At 47.6% G+C, this 13,805-nt stretch overlaps 1 protein-coding gene across 7 annotated transcripts in view; it reads right to left on the bottom strand.

Moving 5' to 3' along the window:
* The window catches only part of EML6 (EMAP like 6), a 356,906-nt gene that overhangs the window by 17,548 nt on the left and 325,553 nt on the right, over positions 1-13,805 (bottom strand). For all 7 annotated transcript variants that reach the window (XM_036873387.1, XM_036873381.1, XM_036873382.1 and 4 more), the window contains 4 exons: positions 10,972-11,050; positions 7,703-7,832; positions 6,059-6,157; positions 4,871-5,044 (listed from right to left, as the gene is read on the bottom strand). In XM_036873387.1, coding sequence (XP_036729282.1) covers positions 4,871-5,044; positions 6,059-6,157; positions 7,703-7,832; positions 10,972-11,050 — 482 coding nt within the window. The remainder of the gene's footprint in view (positions 1-4,870; positions 5,045-6,058; positions 6,158-7,702; positions 7,833-10,971; positions 11,051-13,805) is intronic.

The following is a 13,805-nucleotide window of genomic DNA, read 5'->3' on the forward strand; positions in this document are numbered from 1 at the left end:
GTTTGGTGGTGCTGAACTCTCTCAGCTTTTGCTTGTCTGTAAAGGTTTTAATTTCTCCTTCAAATCTGAATGAGATCCTTGCTGGGTAGAGTAATCTTGGTTGTAGGTTTTTCCCTTTCATCACTTTAAATATGTCCTGCCACTCCCTTCTGGCTTGCAGAGTTTCTGCTGAAAGATCAGCTGTTAACCTTATGGGGATTCCTTTGTATGTTATTTGTTGCTTTTCCCTTGCTGCTTTTAATATTTTTTCTTTGTGTTTAATTTTTGTTAGTTTGATTAATATGTGTCTTGGTATGTTTCTCCTTGGATTTATCCTGTATGGGACTCTCTGTGCTTCCTGGACTTGACTGACTATTTCCTTTCCCATATTAGGGAAGTTTTCAACTATAATCTCTTCAAATATTTTCTCAGTCCCTTTTTTTTCTCTTCTTCTTCTGGAACCCCTATAATTCAAATGGTGGTGCATTTAATGTTGTCCCAGAGGTCTCTGAGACTGTCCTCAATTCTTTTTATTCTTTGTTCTTTATTCTGCTCTGCAGTAGTTATTTCCACTATTTTATCTTCCAGGTCACTTTTCCATTCTTCTGCCTCAGTTATTCTGCTGTTGATTCCTTCTAGAGAATTTAAAATTTCGTTTATTGTGTTGTTCATCATGGTTTGTTTGCTCTTTAGTTCTTCTAAGTCCTTGTTAAATGTTTCTTGTATTTTCTCCATTCCATTTCCAAGATTTTGGATCATCTTCACTATCATTACTCTGAATTATTTTTCAGGTAGACTGCCTATTTCCTCTTCATTTGTTTGGTCTGGTGGGTTTTTACCTTGCTCCTTCATCTGCTGCATATTTCTCTGTCTTCTCATTTTGCTTAACTTACTGTGTTTGGGGTCTCCTTTTCACAGGCTGCAGGTTCTTAGTTCCCATTGCTTTTGGTGTCTGTCCCCAGTGGGCAAGGTTGGTTCAGTGGGTTGTGTAGGCTTCCTGGTAGAGGGGACTGGTTCCTGTGTTCTGGTGGATGAGGCTGGAGCTTATCTTTCTGGTGGGCAGGACTGAGTCCGGTGGTGTGTTTTGGGGTGTCTGTGAACTTATTATGATTTTAGTCAGTCTCTCTGCTAATGGGTGGGGTTGTGTTCCTGTCTTGCTAGTTGTTTGGCATGGGGTGTCCATCACTGGAGCTTGCTGGTTGTTGAGTGGAGCTGGGCCTTAGTATTGAGATGGAGATCTCTGGGAGAGCTCTTGCTGATTGATATTATGTGGAGCCAGGAGGTGGAGCAATGTCCTGAACTCGGCTCTCTCACCACTGAGGCTCAGGCCTGACACCCGGCCAGAGCACCAAGACCCTGTCAGCCACACGTCTCAGAAGAAAAGGGAGAAAAAAAGAAGGAAAGAAAAAAAAAGTAAAATAAAATAAAATCGTTATTAACATTAAAATTAAAAAAATGATTAAAACAAAAAAGTAATAAAAAAAAAGAAGAGAGCAACCAAGCCAATAAACAAATCTACCAATGATAGTAAGCTCTCAATACCAAACTAAGATAAACATAAAACCAGAAACAAATTATATGTAGAAAGCAAACCTTAAGTCTACTGTTGCTCCCAAAGTCCACCACCTCAGTTTTGGGATGATTCATTGTCTATTCAGGTATTCCACAGATGCAGGGTACCTCAAGTTGACTGTGGAGATTTAATCCACTGTTCCTGAGGCTGCTGGGAGAGATTTCCCTTTCTCTTCTTTGTTCGCACAGCTCCTGGGCTTCAGCTTTGGATTTGGCCCTGCCTCTGCGTGTAGGTCACCTGAGGGTGTCTGTTCATCGCTCAGACAGGACGGGGTTAAAGTAGTAGCTGATTAGGGGGCTCTGGCTCACTCAGGCCAGGGGGAGGGAGGGTTACGGATGCGGGGCGAGCCTGCAGCGGCAGAGGCCAGCGTGATGTTGCTACAGCCTGAGGCGCACCGTGTGTTCTCCCGGGGAAGTTGTCCCTGGATCACGGGACCCTGGCAGTGGCGGGCTGCACAGGGTCCCGGGAGTGGAAGTGTGGATAGTGACCTGTGCTTGCACACAGGCTTCTTGGTGGCTGCAGGAGCATCCTTAGCATTTCATGCCCGTCTCTGGTGTCTGCGCTGATAGCTGCAGCTCGCGTCCATCTCTGGAGCTTGTTTAGGCGGTGCTCTGAATCCCCTCTCCTCACGCACCCGGAAACAACGGTCTCTTGCCTCTTAGGCAGTTCCAGACTTTTTCCCAGACTCCCTCCCAGCTAGCCGTTGCGCACTAGCCCCCTTCAGGCTGTGTTCACGCAGTCAACCCCAGTCCTCTCCCTGGGATCTGACCTCCGAAGCCCGAGTCTCAGCTCTCAGCCCCCACCTGCCCCAGTGGGTGAGCAGACAAGCCTCTCGGGCTGGTGAGTGCTGGTCAGCAGCGATCCTCTGTGCAGAAATCTCTCCACTTTGCCCTCTGCACCCCTGTTGCTGTGCTCTCCTCCATGGCTTCGAAGCTTCCCCCCTGCCCACTCCCCATTTCCACCAGTGAAGGGGCTTCCTAGTGTGTGGAAGCTTTTCCCCCTTCACAGGTTCCTCCTGGAGGTGCAGGTCCTGTCCCTATTCTTTTGTCTCTGTTTTTTCTTTATTCCTTTTGCTCTGTCCAGGTACGTGTGGAGTTTCTTGCCTTTTGGGAGGTCCGAGGTCTTCTGCCAGCGTTCAGTACGTGTTCTGTAGGGGTTGTTCCACATGTAGATGTATTTCTGATGTATTTGTGGGGAGGGAGGTGATCTCCACGTCTTAACTCTTCCGCCATCTTGAAGGTCCTCCCTTGAGTTTTTAATGTTTATTTTAAACTTCTTTTCTTTCCATTTTCTTCTTATTCTTAATGTCTTAATTCCAACTTCCTCTTAATCAATCTCCCTATATTATTTACTCACATATTTTTTTTCTTCCCCTCTTCCTCATCACTTGTATTTATTTACTTTTAAATGGCTATTAGTGTAGTGGTGGGTTCTTAACATGGCTGGGCCCGTAGCCAGCCCTCAGACACGCCCTCCTGGAATCCCTTCCCAGGAGTGGCTGGGGAGACCCTCAGGTTACCTCTTGGGGCAGTAATTCTCTCCCTGCAGATGGAATGCCTGACTTACTGGTACAGATTCCTCACTACCTAGGGCTCAGAGCTTTTAAAAACCATGGTCTCCAAGGATACTATAAACTAATTTAAAAAACAAACAACAGACTGGGAGAAAACATATGCAATGCTTTAAAAGACAATCAGTAAAGAGCTACAAAGCATAAGCAAAAGACAACCCTCCCACCCACAGTAGAAAAAGGATTTGAACAGCTGAACTGCAGAAGAAGCAATGTAAGTGGCCAATAAAGAGATGGAAAGAGGATTAATTTCAGCAATCATGGGGAAAATATAAAATAAATAACATGCACATTTCTTCTAATCCACTGCTTGCTTTTGCTTTGTTTTAATCTCATGGACACTTCTAATTGTGAAGATGCCTGTCTCCCTCTTTGCCCTGGCTTCCAGGTTGCTCAGAACAAATTTCATACAAGTATCTAGGACCTGACAACATACATTTTATATATTAAGCTCATTTTTTTAATCCATTTAATTTTGTTTCACACACACACACACCCCCCCAAGGGTTCCACAAGATAATTTGTTAAAGACAAATGAGAAATGAATAATAACGCTCTCCAATGATAACAAAGAATGGATATAAACCTCCCTCAAAACCACATTATTTATCTGTAAGCAGGACTTGAAGTGAAGGCAAAAACCACACATAATCAGCTCAGAAGAGCTGCTGGTTGGTGTCAGGCTATGAGACATTATCGCTGACTCAGAACCCTTCCATACAGACAAGTGCTGGTTCCAACAAAGATAATGGGAGAAAATTACCAAAGGGAAGACTTCTCTTTTTCCTGGGAGCTTATTTAAAAGTCCTGGCTCCACCAATCCACTCTTGGGAAGTCAGAAGGGGCCCTAGGTGAGCAAGAGGCAAGGCAGGGGCAGGTACTGTGCTGGGGCAGGTACTGTGCTGGGGCAGGTACTGCGCTGGGGCAGGTGCTGTGCTGGGGCAGGTACTGTGCTGGGGTAGGTACTGTGCTGGGGCAGGTACTGTGCCTGAGATCATGCACAGATCTCCCTCTGAGATCATGGGACTCGAGAAGCCCTGGATTGGAGAAGTGCTTCCCCTGTGCCTGCCTGGCTCAGCATGCCCCAGATACAGGCGGCCCGGCTGGAGACGGACCTCATTAATGTCTTAACTAACTGGATCCACTTTTGCCACCCTGAAAATATACACGGAAGATTGCATATATTTGATTCAAAGAAGACCGTAAATTTAGTAGCAGCCTATGTGCGTGCACATATTGGGGTAACCCAAGATAGAAATCTTGTCACATTAAATGTAAGCCTTAATTATAAGGTGAAGCCCCATTTCAAAAATGTTAATAAATAGAGTTTCTAAGACTATGGTGATAAAACCCCATCCCAGTTCCTGTAAGAAGGCAATCAGGGTGACAAAGCTGCAGCAGGATCCAGGGGTCACCAGACGGACAAGGAAGTTTGGGTAGGTGGGTGATTAGGACAGAAATGGTGGAGGCTGCTGCCTTCTGTCTGAGGAGGGAGCCAGCCAGCACTGAGCCACTTTCCCAAAGTGCCCAAAGACCCTTCACTGACCAGCTCAGGACTCCAGAGGCCATGGGGTCCAGGGATGCAGTGGCAGCTGATGAGCAGCTTCCCTAGGATCCCAAGAGCCCTGGTTTCTGCTGATGCGGCAGCAGCACCTATGGTGGGCCGTGGAGTGAGGCAGATCTAGGTTGGAGCCCAGCCCATGCCACAAGCAAGCCTCCCAGAGGGACAGAAAGCCCGCTTCCCTTACCCTCCTGCCAGCGCCAGACGGTGATGGTGTGCTCGGGGTCCACGCCCACCGACACCAGCAGCTTCCCGGTTGCGCTGAAGTTGATGTAATTCACCCCCTTCGAGTGGAAGCACCGCAGCACGGAGAGGGTGTGTTTGGTCATGGCGTCCCACACGTGGATGGAAGGTGTTGCTCCTGAATGTGGGAGGTACGACGAAGAGCTAAGGCTGGGGAATGGCGGAGCCGAGGCAACGCTGACGCTCACCTAAAAGCCGCTTTAGGACAGGTGTTCGGGGCGTTACAGTGACGGGGGCTAAGAGACCTATGGCCTGGCCTGGCCTGGCCGGAGGTGAGAGACAACGGGAAACATCTGCTGTGCTTTCAGAGGCAGAGACCTAAGGGTGTTTATGTCCAACACACACACTCGAGGTGGAGTTTACACAAAGGAAACTGGTGAGGTCAATGATTTGTTATCTGCAACTCAGCCAGGTACAATCAGCAAACGAGGTACATCGACATGGTTTTGCTGTGCAGATTCAAACTACTCACGGATGGAACAGCCTTACCTGGGGTCTCCGTAATATCACCTGCATTGGATGAGCAATGGCAATGAGGAAGCGTCAAGGGAAAACAATAGCTAAAATAAGTCATGTTTCTAAGAGTGAAGAACTTAACACCAGCATCAGAAAGTTCCAAATTAAATTTTAAAATGGGCATGGGCTCAATGAAAACAAGCAGGAAGATATGTTTGGAAAAATTGCCTTTGAAATGACAGAGTTAAAAAAAACAACCACCACTCTTCGCGAATGTGAATCAGTTCACATTTGTCATTAGCAGTTTCCTAGGGTGAGAAGAGCCAGGCACACATATTGGAATCTGCCCTTGCCAAGCGCAACCTCCAGGCTTCAGATGTGGGGCTCTTCACCTGACACCTGGGCTCTGAAAAATTATTCTCACAAGTCTCCAGGGATGGGGGCCACCCGTTTATTTGGATGATGAGGCTCTGGTCTGACTTAATGGTCCCTCAGGTCACCAATCACTGGTTGTGTCAACTCAGGCGACATAGATACATTCAGGGCTCAAATAATCAAGAGTGACATCGAGAAAGGGTGGATACCAATGACCTGCCCGCTGCCTCCCCAATAACTGCTGCTAAGTCAACGTCTCTGCTCAGCTGGGAGAGCCTCGGCAGCTGCAGGACCCTCCTACCTATCTGGCTGGTGGCCACCACGTTTCTGTACTTGGGGTGCTGGTTCACCGTGAGGCAGAGGATGTCATCCGTGTGCTCCAGGTAGAAGCTCTGGCTCCCTAGGAGAGATGGGGCAGGGTGAGCAGGGGCCTGAGAGAGCTCTTGGGGCAACCTCAAAGCTTTGTGTGAGTCTTTGGAAAGGCCTCGTAGAAGCGAGAGCTTAAAAGTGCCGAACTCTCACTTTCGGAATCATCCTTAGGGAGACGGGAGATCCTTTTTCACATTGACACATTCTGTCCCAGGATCGGGAGGAGAGCTGGTGTCTGTTACCTAATCCGTATCTAACACACAAGTCCCACTTCAATCCTCCTGCATCCTGGGTGGCGCCACAGCACAGTCCAAGTGCACAGGCTTCCAGAGTCCAGAACGGTTCCTCCTCCTGCAGCCCAGGACCCACGGCCTCTCAGTGTCTCTTCCTCTGGGCAGGGCAGGGAGCGGGCACCTGGAGATAGCGCTTTACTGAGCAAAATGGCACCACGTACTCATTGGAAAGGGAAGACTAAACAGGAGAATACTTAAGAAATCCCTTTTAATCATCTTTATCTATCAAAGTGCTAATCTTCTGGGTGCCTGGATAGCACAGGTGATGGCTTCACCCCCCTGAAGCCCTAAGTCAACATGTGTCACAGGAAGTGGAAGAAAGGACAGGAAAAGCTTTATTGTCTATTGCAGCAAACAGTTTGCTGACTGCCCAGGTGGTCACTGTAAACCCACCCAAATGCACAGGAACTGAGAGGTGAGTGATGGCATGGAATACAGCACATTGCTACTAACCTGGTAACATGTGGCTAGAAAATTGAGAAAAATGTATAGAAAATTCCAAGGCCCTCCTCGCCCCCCAAAAACAAATCATTATGTGCCCAGTGATTTTACTGTCTAAAAAAATCTATGCATGAACTATAGAGAACTATGAAGGAGCATAAAAATTTGAGGGGAAGAAAAGGTTTGTTTTAAGATATAAAGCAAATAAAGGCAACATGTTACCATGTTTAAATCTTGTGGTAAAGATAAGGGTGTCTATTAAATTAGTTTCTGAATGATTCTTTTTGCTTGAGGTGTTCCTTTTTAAACTTTTTTTTTTAATTTAAGAGTCATTCTATAGTTAAGGGACATTTTAGGTATTTTTGTATATTGTTTTATTGTTCTCATTCTCATTGTGAATGTGGTTAACTATTCAAAACAAACAAAACTTGAAAATCTGAGTTGCTAAAAAATTTGGTGACTGTTAAAAATCAATGAGAAAAGTTCCCCCATGCTTTGTTCTTGGTTACTGTCTGTAAGGGTTTCTCTACTACCCACACCCTCTTTCTGGCTTCCCTCCGTCCCTCTCAGCCTCCCTGGAGCTGATGGAAACACGGACACCTCCCTTCCAGGGCCTGAGATGAGATGTGGCTGGGTGAGGGGTAAAGAGAAAGAGGGTCTGACTCTGTGAACGTGGGCCTGAGCATCTCCCAGGACTAAATGGCACCAGTCTGGAATGGAGTGGAATGGCTCTAAAGGGAAAAGAGAGCTTAAGCTTTGGGGCATCTAACCAGTGGGAAAGTGCATAAAAGGGCTAAAATTAAAGCCTGTGTTCAGATGGTGGTTTCTCCCAACCCATTTACCTGTGGACAGGTTCTGAACGATGCCGGCCGCGGCTGCGTGGAAGATGATGTCAGCACCGTCATTCAGGTAATGCAGGTTATTGCGACAGTCAAACCCTCTGTAGCCAAACACGTGGTCGAGAGCCAGCTCCTACATTCCCACACAAGGATGAAAGGGTCCTTAGAGGAAGTAACAGCACAGGAACAAACCCGCACTTCGGGAAAGCCACGCATGTCATGGGAACCATGAGGCTGGTGAGAGAGCCAACCACTCACTCCTTGACCAGCTGGGGATACAGTGCAGCCCTTTCTTTACTTCCTTGACATGCTAGGGGGACAGGCTAACATGTAGAATTACAGTGAGTTTTCGAAATAAAAAATATTTGCTTCCTTGCTTCTCAGGCGAGGCAAAGCCTACCAAGGTGATATCCGGTAAAGGTTACCCAGAAGTTTTACGTCTGCGCCTTGGCAGGTGCTCTCGAAGGTGTGCTGAATGGTGTCTCAGAGCTCTGCTCTGATTCGCCCAGACGCAGCCGGGACCGGCAGAGCACAGCACTGAGGCAAATGCCATGCTCATTCTGTTGCTTGGTGCTTGCCCTACAAAGTTTCTATACCATTTGCATTCTTTTTTCCCCAACAACCAGATACTGTTCTAGGTTTACAGTCTTTCTCTTTTTCCTGTCTTGTCTTCCATGACAAAAGCAGTGACTAATTCAGATCAGATCTGTCCTTTAATTCGACTTGACACACCTGTATTGTTGGCAGCTCTTCTGCACCGGGCACTTTGCTGGCTGGGGCTTGGTGGGGGAGGGATACAAGATTAAGAAGATGTGGGTCCCTTTTCTCTAGGTTCCCTGATTCTAGCCTTTTCTCTCTCCAAAGCTTGCGAATTGCAAACATCAGATTAATTCTAAAATACCACAACACCTCCTTACTCAAAAGCATTCACTGACTTTCACTACCTATGGGAAAGTCCAAACTCCTTAAGTTGGCACAATCAGGCCCTGCTCTCACATCTCCTGTGACCCTTAGTCAAGCTGACATGTGCATTTAGCCCATGTATCAGGAGCTTTCCTATTTTTATGACTCTTTTTTTTTTTTTTTTTTAATTATCTCTCACCTGGAAAGCCCTTCTCCTCCTTTCAACTGAGCGAGCGGCTACCCACCCCTAGTCTCTTCCCCACCCCATGTGTTTCCCAGAAACTGCGTGTGTAATATGTGATCCCCAGTCTAGGTGGACAACTGACTCAAGCTGGGCCAATTAGATAGTTTCTCCCAGGAATTCAGAATTGAGGACACTGGTAGGAGATGTAAAACTTGGGCACTGGATAGCACCACAGTCTACTAAAGAAGTTCAAGAAGTCTGCAGGAAAAGAGACGAATGCGTCAGGCATGCACAAGGCCCTGCTGGGCAGAAAGAGGCACCATCTTGGCTTAGGGCAGCTTTTCAGCTCCTGGACCCTGTCTGTCCTGAAGTTCAGCTGTATTTCCTGACCTGTGCTCTGTTCTATAATAACCCCCCTGCAATATATTTCCCTTTTCCAATACAAATGTTTCAGATAGATTTTTCTGCCTCAGGAGTTCGGAGTGCAGCAGAGAAGAGAGATGAGTAAGAAACAATGGTAGTAGAGCCCTGACAAGGGTGTGGAGGAGGGGGTGTGGGGAGGGTGGAGTACAGGTTTAGAGTGGGGAGCGTCAGGGAAGATTGCACAGAGGAGGGCTTGGAAGGGTGGGGTGTGGGGAGGGAAGAGGAGGAGCCTTCTGAGTATAAGGAGCTTGAAATCACAGGGGCCTGAAAGTCCCAGGCAGCTTCAGAGAGCATCCATGGCTTTGGGGTTAGAGACATGAGTTGCAGTGGAGAATCTCAGGTGATGAGCTAGGAAGGGGGCTCCCGGGTGAGGTTCTGAAACCATGAGCTTGGATCCCATCAGGAATGTGGGAACCTCCTGGGTCTTAAAGCTGGGGTGGGGCATGAAGAGTTGTATTTTCAAGAGCTAACTCTGTGGGCAGCAAGGCATGTGTCAAAGAGGAAAGGGAAACGTCTGAAGGCAGAAAGAACAGTTAGGAGGCCTCTTTCAGAAAACAGCAGGTCCCCTGGAGCTGCCATCCTAACAACTGAGTTCAAAGCCCTCTCCACTTACTGGCTTGGTGATCTTGGGCTGGGGCCTAACATATCACTTGACTTCTCTGAGCTATAGTGTTCTCATCTGTAAAATGGAACAATAATGGTACCTACCTTGTAGATGTGAGGCATGTGTGAAATACTTGGTGGGAAGTATATATACAGCAAGGTACTGGCACACAGCAAGGGCTCACACAACATTAGAGACAGTGAATAAGCTCGCACTCTTCACGCACCCCAATCCCTGAGTGGTACTAGGTACAGGGAAAAGGGGCCAGGTCTGAAGGACATGGGACATTTTTGAGTTAGTACCTGTAGGATCTGGTGGCAGGGCTGAAGGAACGTGACCCAGGGGATGTGGGGATGTGACTCTGGTCACTGCTGGGGGACACAGTACTGTGTGGAAGGGAGAGAGGATAAGGGAGAGCCATCGGGACCAGTCAGGGTCACTTGAAGGCATCTGTGGCAGGGGTCCCCAACCCCCAGGCCACAGACCACTGCCTGTTAGGAACCCGGCCACACAGCAGGAGGTGAGCAGCGGGTGAGCGACAGAAGCTTCATCTGTATTTACAGCCACTCCCTATTGCTCGCATTACCATCTGAGCTCCGTGTCCTGTCAGATCAGCGGCGGCATTAGATTCTCATAGGAGCATGAACCCTACTGTGAACTGTGCATGCGAGGGATCTAGGTTGTGCGCTCCTTATGAGAATCTGATGCCTGATGATCTGAGGTGGAGCTGAGGCAGTGATGCTAGTGCTGGGGAGCGGCTGCAAATACAGATTATCATTAGCAGAGAGATCTGACTGCACAGAGACCATAATAAATCAATTGCTTGCAGACTCACATCAAAACCCTATCAGTGAGTGGCAAGTGAAAACAAGCTCAGGGCTCCCACTGATTCTGCATTATGGTGAGTTGTATAATTATTTCATTAAATATTACAATGTAATAATAAAGTGCACAATAAATGTAATGCACTTGAATCATCCCAAAACCATCCACACCTCCCCCCCCCCCAATCCGTGGAAAAACTGTCTTCCACGAAACCAGTCCCTGGTGCCCAAAAGGTTGGGGACTGCTGTGTGGGACTTGCAGATGGTGATGTCCACCAGGCAGATCTTAGAACATCGATATCAGATTAAAAGCAAAATCGTTTAACCTCCTCACCTCAACCAGTTTCTTTTTTTTGGTGATATTGTTCTTCTGGAGTTTCTCAGGCTGGGGAGCCGCTCTGCTAACGGGTGGTCTAGAACAGAGAGTGGCCAAAAGAAGCACAGTGTTGAACAAAAGGCAGCAAAGTTGCTTGTCCAGCGAGGTCAGCTAAGACCAGTGCCAGGCTCTCTCCCCTCCCCCACTTGGAGGACCCCACGCCTGGGTTTGATCTGTCCTGCCCCCTCCCCCCCTCCCCGCCAGGAAAAGCTGTTTCTGACATTTTGGGTCCTGGATTCACAGGCACCGGGTTGGGCTTCCCCACACGTAAGGCATCACAGTCAGGGTCAGTCCCTTTCTCCTGGGAGCCAGGAAGAATGTGTGAGCCAGAGGGGCTGGTTTTAAAACTAAAGAGGAGTCTAAGTCTGGGAAGGAAGAGGCCACACTTCCTGAACCCACCGGCCATTCTTCAGACAGGGATGTACCAACACTGTTCAGAATTAGGTGGTCAGAGATCATGGCGTGTTGTGAAGTAGGACTTACAAGCCAGGCCTGGGAACGGGCCCTGAAGGCCAAGTGCCCAGGTCATTCTTGCCACACAAAAGGGCATGTAGGAAGCAAAGGCATGAAAGACAGAAGAAACTCTTCCAATGCCCTGTCCCTCAGGGCCATGGTCTACATTCAGCTGCTACCACCATGCCCGAGGTTACTTTTCCCTGCTTGGTTTTGGAGATCTGGGCCTCCAATTTTAATTAAGAGATTTCTTTAATGGGTAAGCCCTCAAGGACTTGTACACGAGGAGGGCGATCTTTTGGTAACATGGACGTCCCTCATATCAGACCTCTCGGAGTTTAGGGGCCCAGGGATGGACAGAAGGGACCTGCACCCGCTCCCGCCGCTTGTTCAAATCCGTTAGCTACGGCTCTCGGGCTATGCAAAGTAAAAGGATTACCTGGATCCCCTTGCAAGCAGCACACAAAGCCAAGTGAGAGACTTAGTACAGGTCAGAGCCACACTAGCAACCGTCTCACTCATGCACAAGCATCGTCCAAGTGAACAGACATTCCTGTGTGGCACACACCATGCTTCCCGAGCATGCCAGCAAAGGACTAAAGCAGAAATGAAAGTGCACCGCTCTACAAATTCAGAAAGCTCATACCCTGGCGTCTCTGGGCAAACTCTGCACTAAAGCGCCTACAGGATAGGGAGAAAAAAGGAAGCCTTGTCACTGCTTCCGCACCCTCTACGGACTTTGCCAATGCGCCTGGGGCCTCTGCTTATTTTAGAGTGTGCTGGGGAGAAACTTGTTGTCAGAAAAACAATCACATCCTCCTGGGTGTCGTTGGGAGTTAGTTAGGCACAATGGCTGCTTTGTTTCTGAATCAAGTTCAACTAATAATTTAGCCTAATAATTCGCAGTGTTTCTTGGGAGGGCAGCTTGCCTGCTGGAACGGCTTGCGTTTTTTGTGCTGGGGTGAAACAAGGGAGCTTTATTTTCTCAGAAACTCTTCAGTCAAAACATGTTATGCAATCATAAGTGATAATTGGACCAAATGGCATCATAATCACCACTGAAGAATGGGGAGAGAGCGCATCTCTGCAAAACGACACCCCCGGCTGACATCATCGCCGCCAAATTGAGCAAAAGCGGGAGGCCGGGGGCAGGCCAGTTTTCACAATTAGACTGCCTTCGCATTAATTATCGCTTCCCGGGACATCTGCTCTTTATTCTGTTTTAGTGGAACTTTTAAATGAAATCCGTGGGTTTCTTCTTCCACCTAAGAGTGTTTGAATGTATGACAAAAGCAAGCCAAGGTCTGAGATGGGAGCAAGGGGACACTGGGACTAGAGCACGGTTCATAAGGCAGAATTTGAGATTACACGCAGGGCTCGTTTTCAGGGCATACACAGGTTGTATAATATGTCACATATTATACAATGTATACAGAGTATGCATACAAGCACAACCACTGTGTATTTATATATACAGGAGATTGTGTATATATATACACGTAGAGGCAATCCGATGCTTTTTTTCACCTTGATTTTCAGTTAAAAACTGAAAAGTAAAGCAATCTCAGAATGTTTCTTTCTTATTTCACAAGCATGTTTACAGCTGTATTGCTTCAAAACTGAAGATGAGGGGGCAAAAGGCAGAAACCTGCATTGTGGCAAATTCAGCAGAGTGTAAGTATAGACCCTTCACGGTTGTGAATTCTGCATGAACGCTTAGTTCTAGATGCTCATCGAACACCTGGGCTTTTGCAGAGTGCTGTGCATACTTACTTGACAATTCCCTGCCTCCAAAGGAAAGCAAGTTAAAACACAATACAAGCATTAAAGGCTTCTTTCCAGGCATCTCTAAACCGTGTTCATAACATCAGATGTGGTAGGGACTGCCAACAATTTCAAACACAGCCAAACGCTGGAGGTTTAGCATTTTTCAGTGGATCTAAATCCTTCCAGATTCAGATTCCTTTGGAAATGTGACTCTGAAAAGCTTTGCTGAGGTGGGAAAGAGTAGAGTGTGTGAGAACATTCACTCAATTTTCAGTCCAATAAACTCTTTATAGCTGGTTGTTCCCAGCTGGCACACAGGACGGGAGAGGGAGGAAGGCTGTGAGTGCAACTGGGAATCAGCAGGGAGGTGCAGAGAGGTTAAGGGCTGGGAAGGCGAGCGGTGGGGTGAGGGGTGGGAGGAGCAGAGACACGAAGGGGCCTCAGGGGGGCAAGTGGGGCTCTGAAGAGACTTGGGGAAACAAAGGAGAAAGAGTTTCCATTGGGAAAGAAATTTAAGGAGGGAACCTGGCAAGAGAGCAAGCGAATTGGATAATCAGGAGAGAGGAGGAAGG

This window comes from Balaenoptera musculus, chromosome 13 (genome assembly GCF_009873245.2).
Source record: "Balaenoptera musculus isolate JJ_BM4_2016_0621 chromosome 13, mBalMus1.pri.v3, whole genome shotgun sequence".
NCBI classification, from domain to species: Eukaryota; Metazoa; Chordata; class Mammalia; order Artiodactyla; family Balaenopteridae; genus Balaenoptera; species Balaenoptera musculus.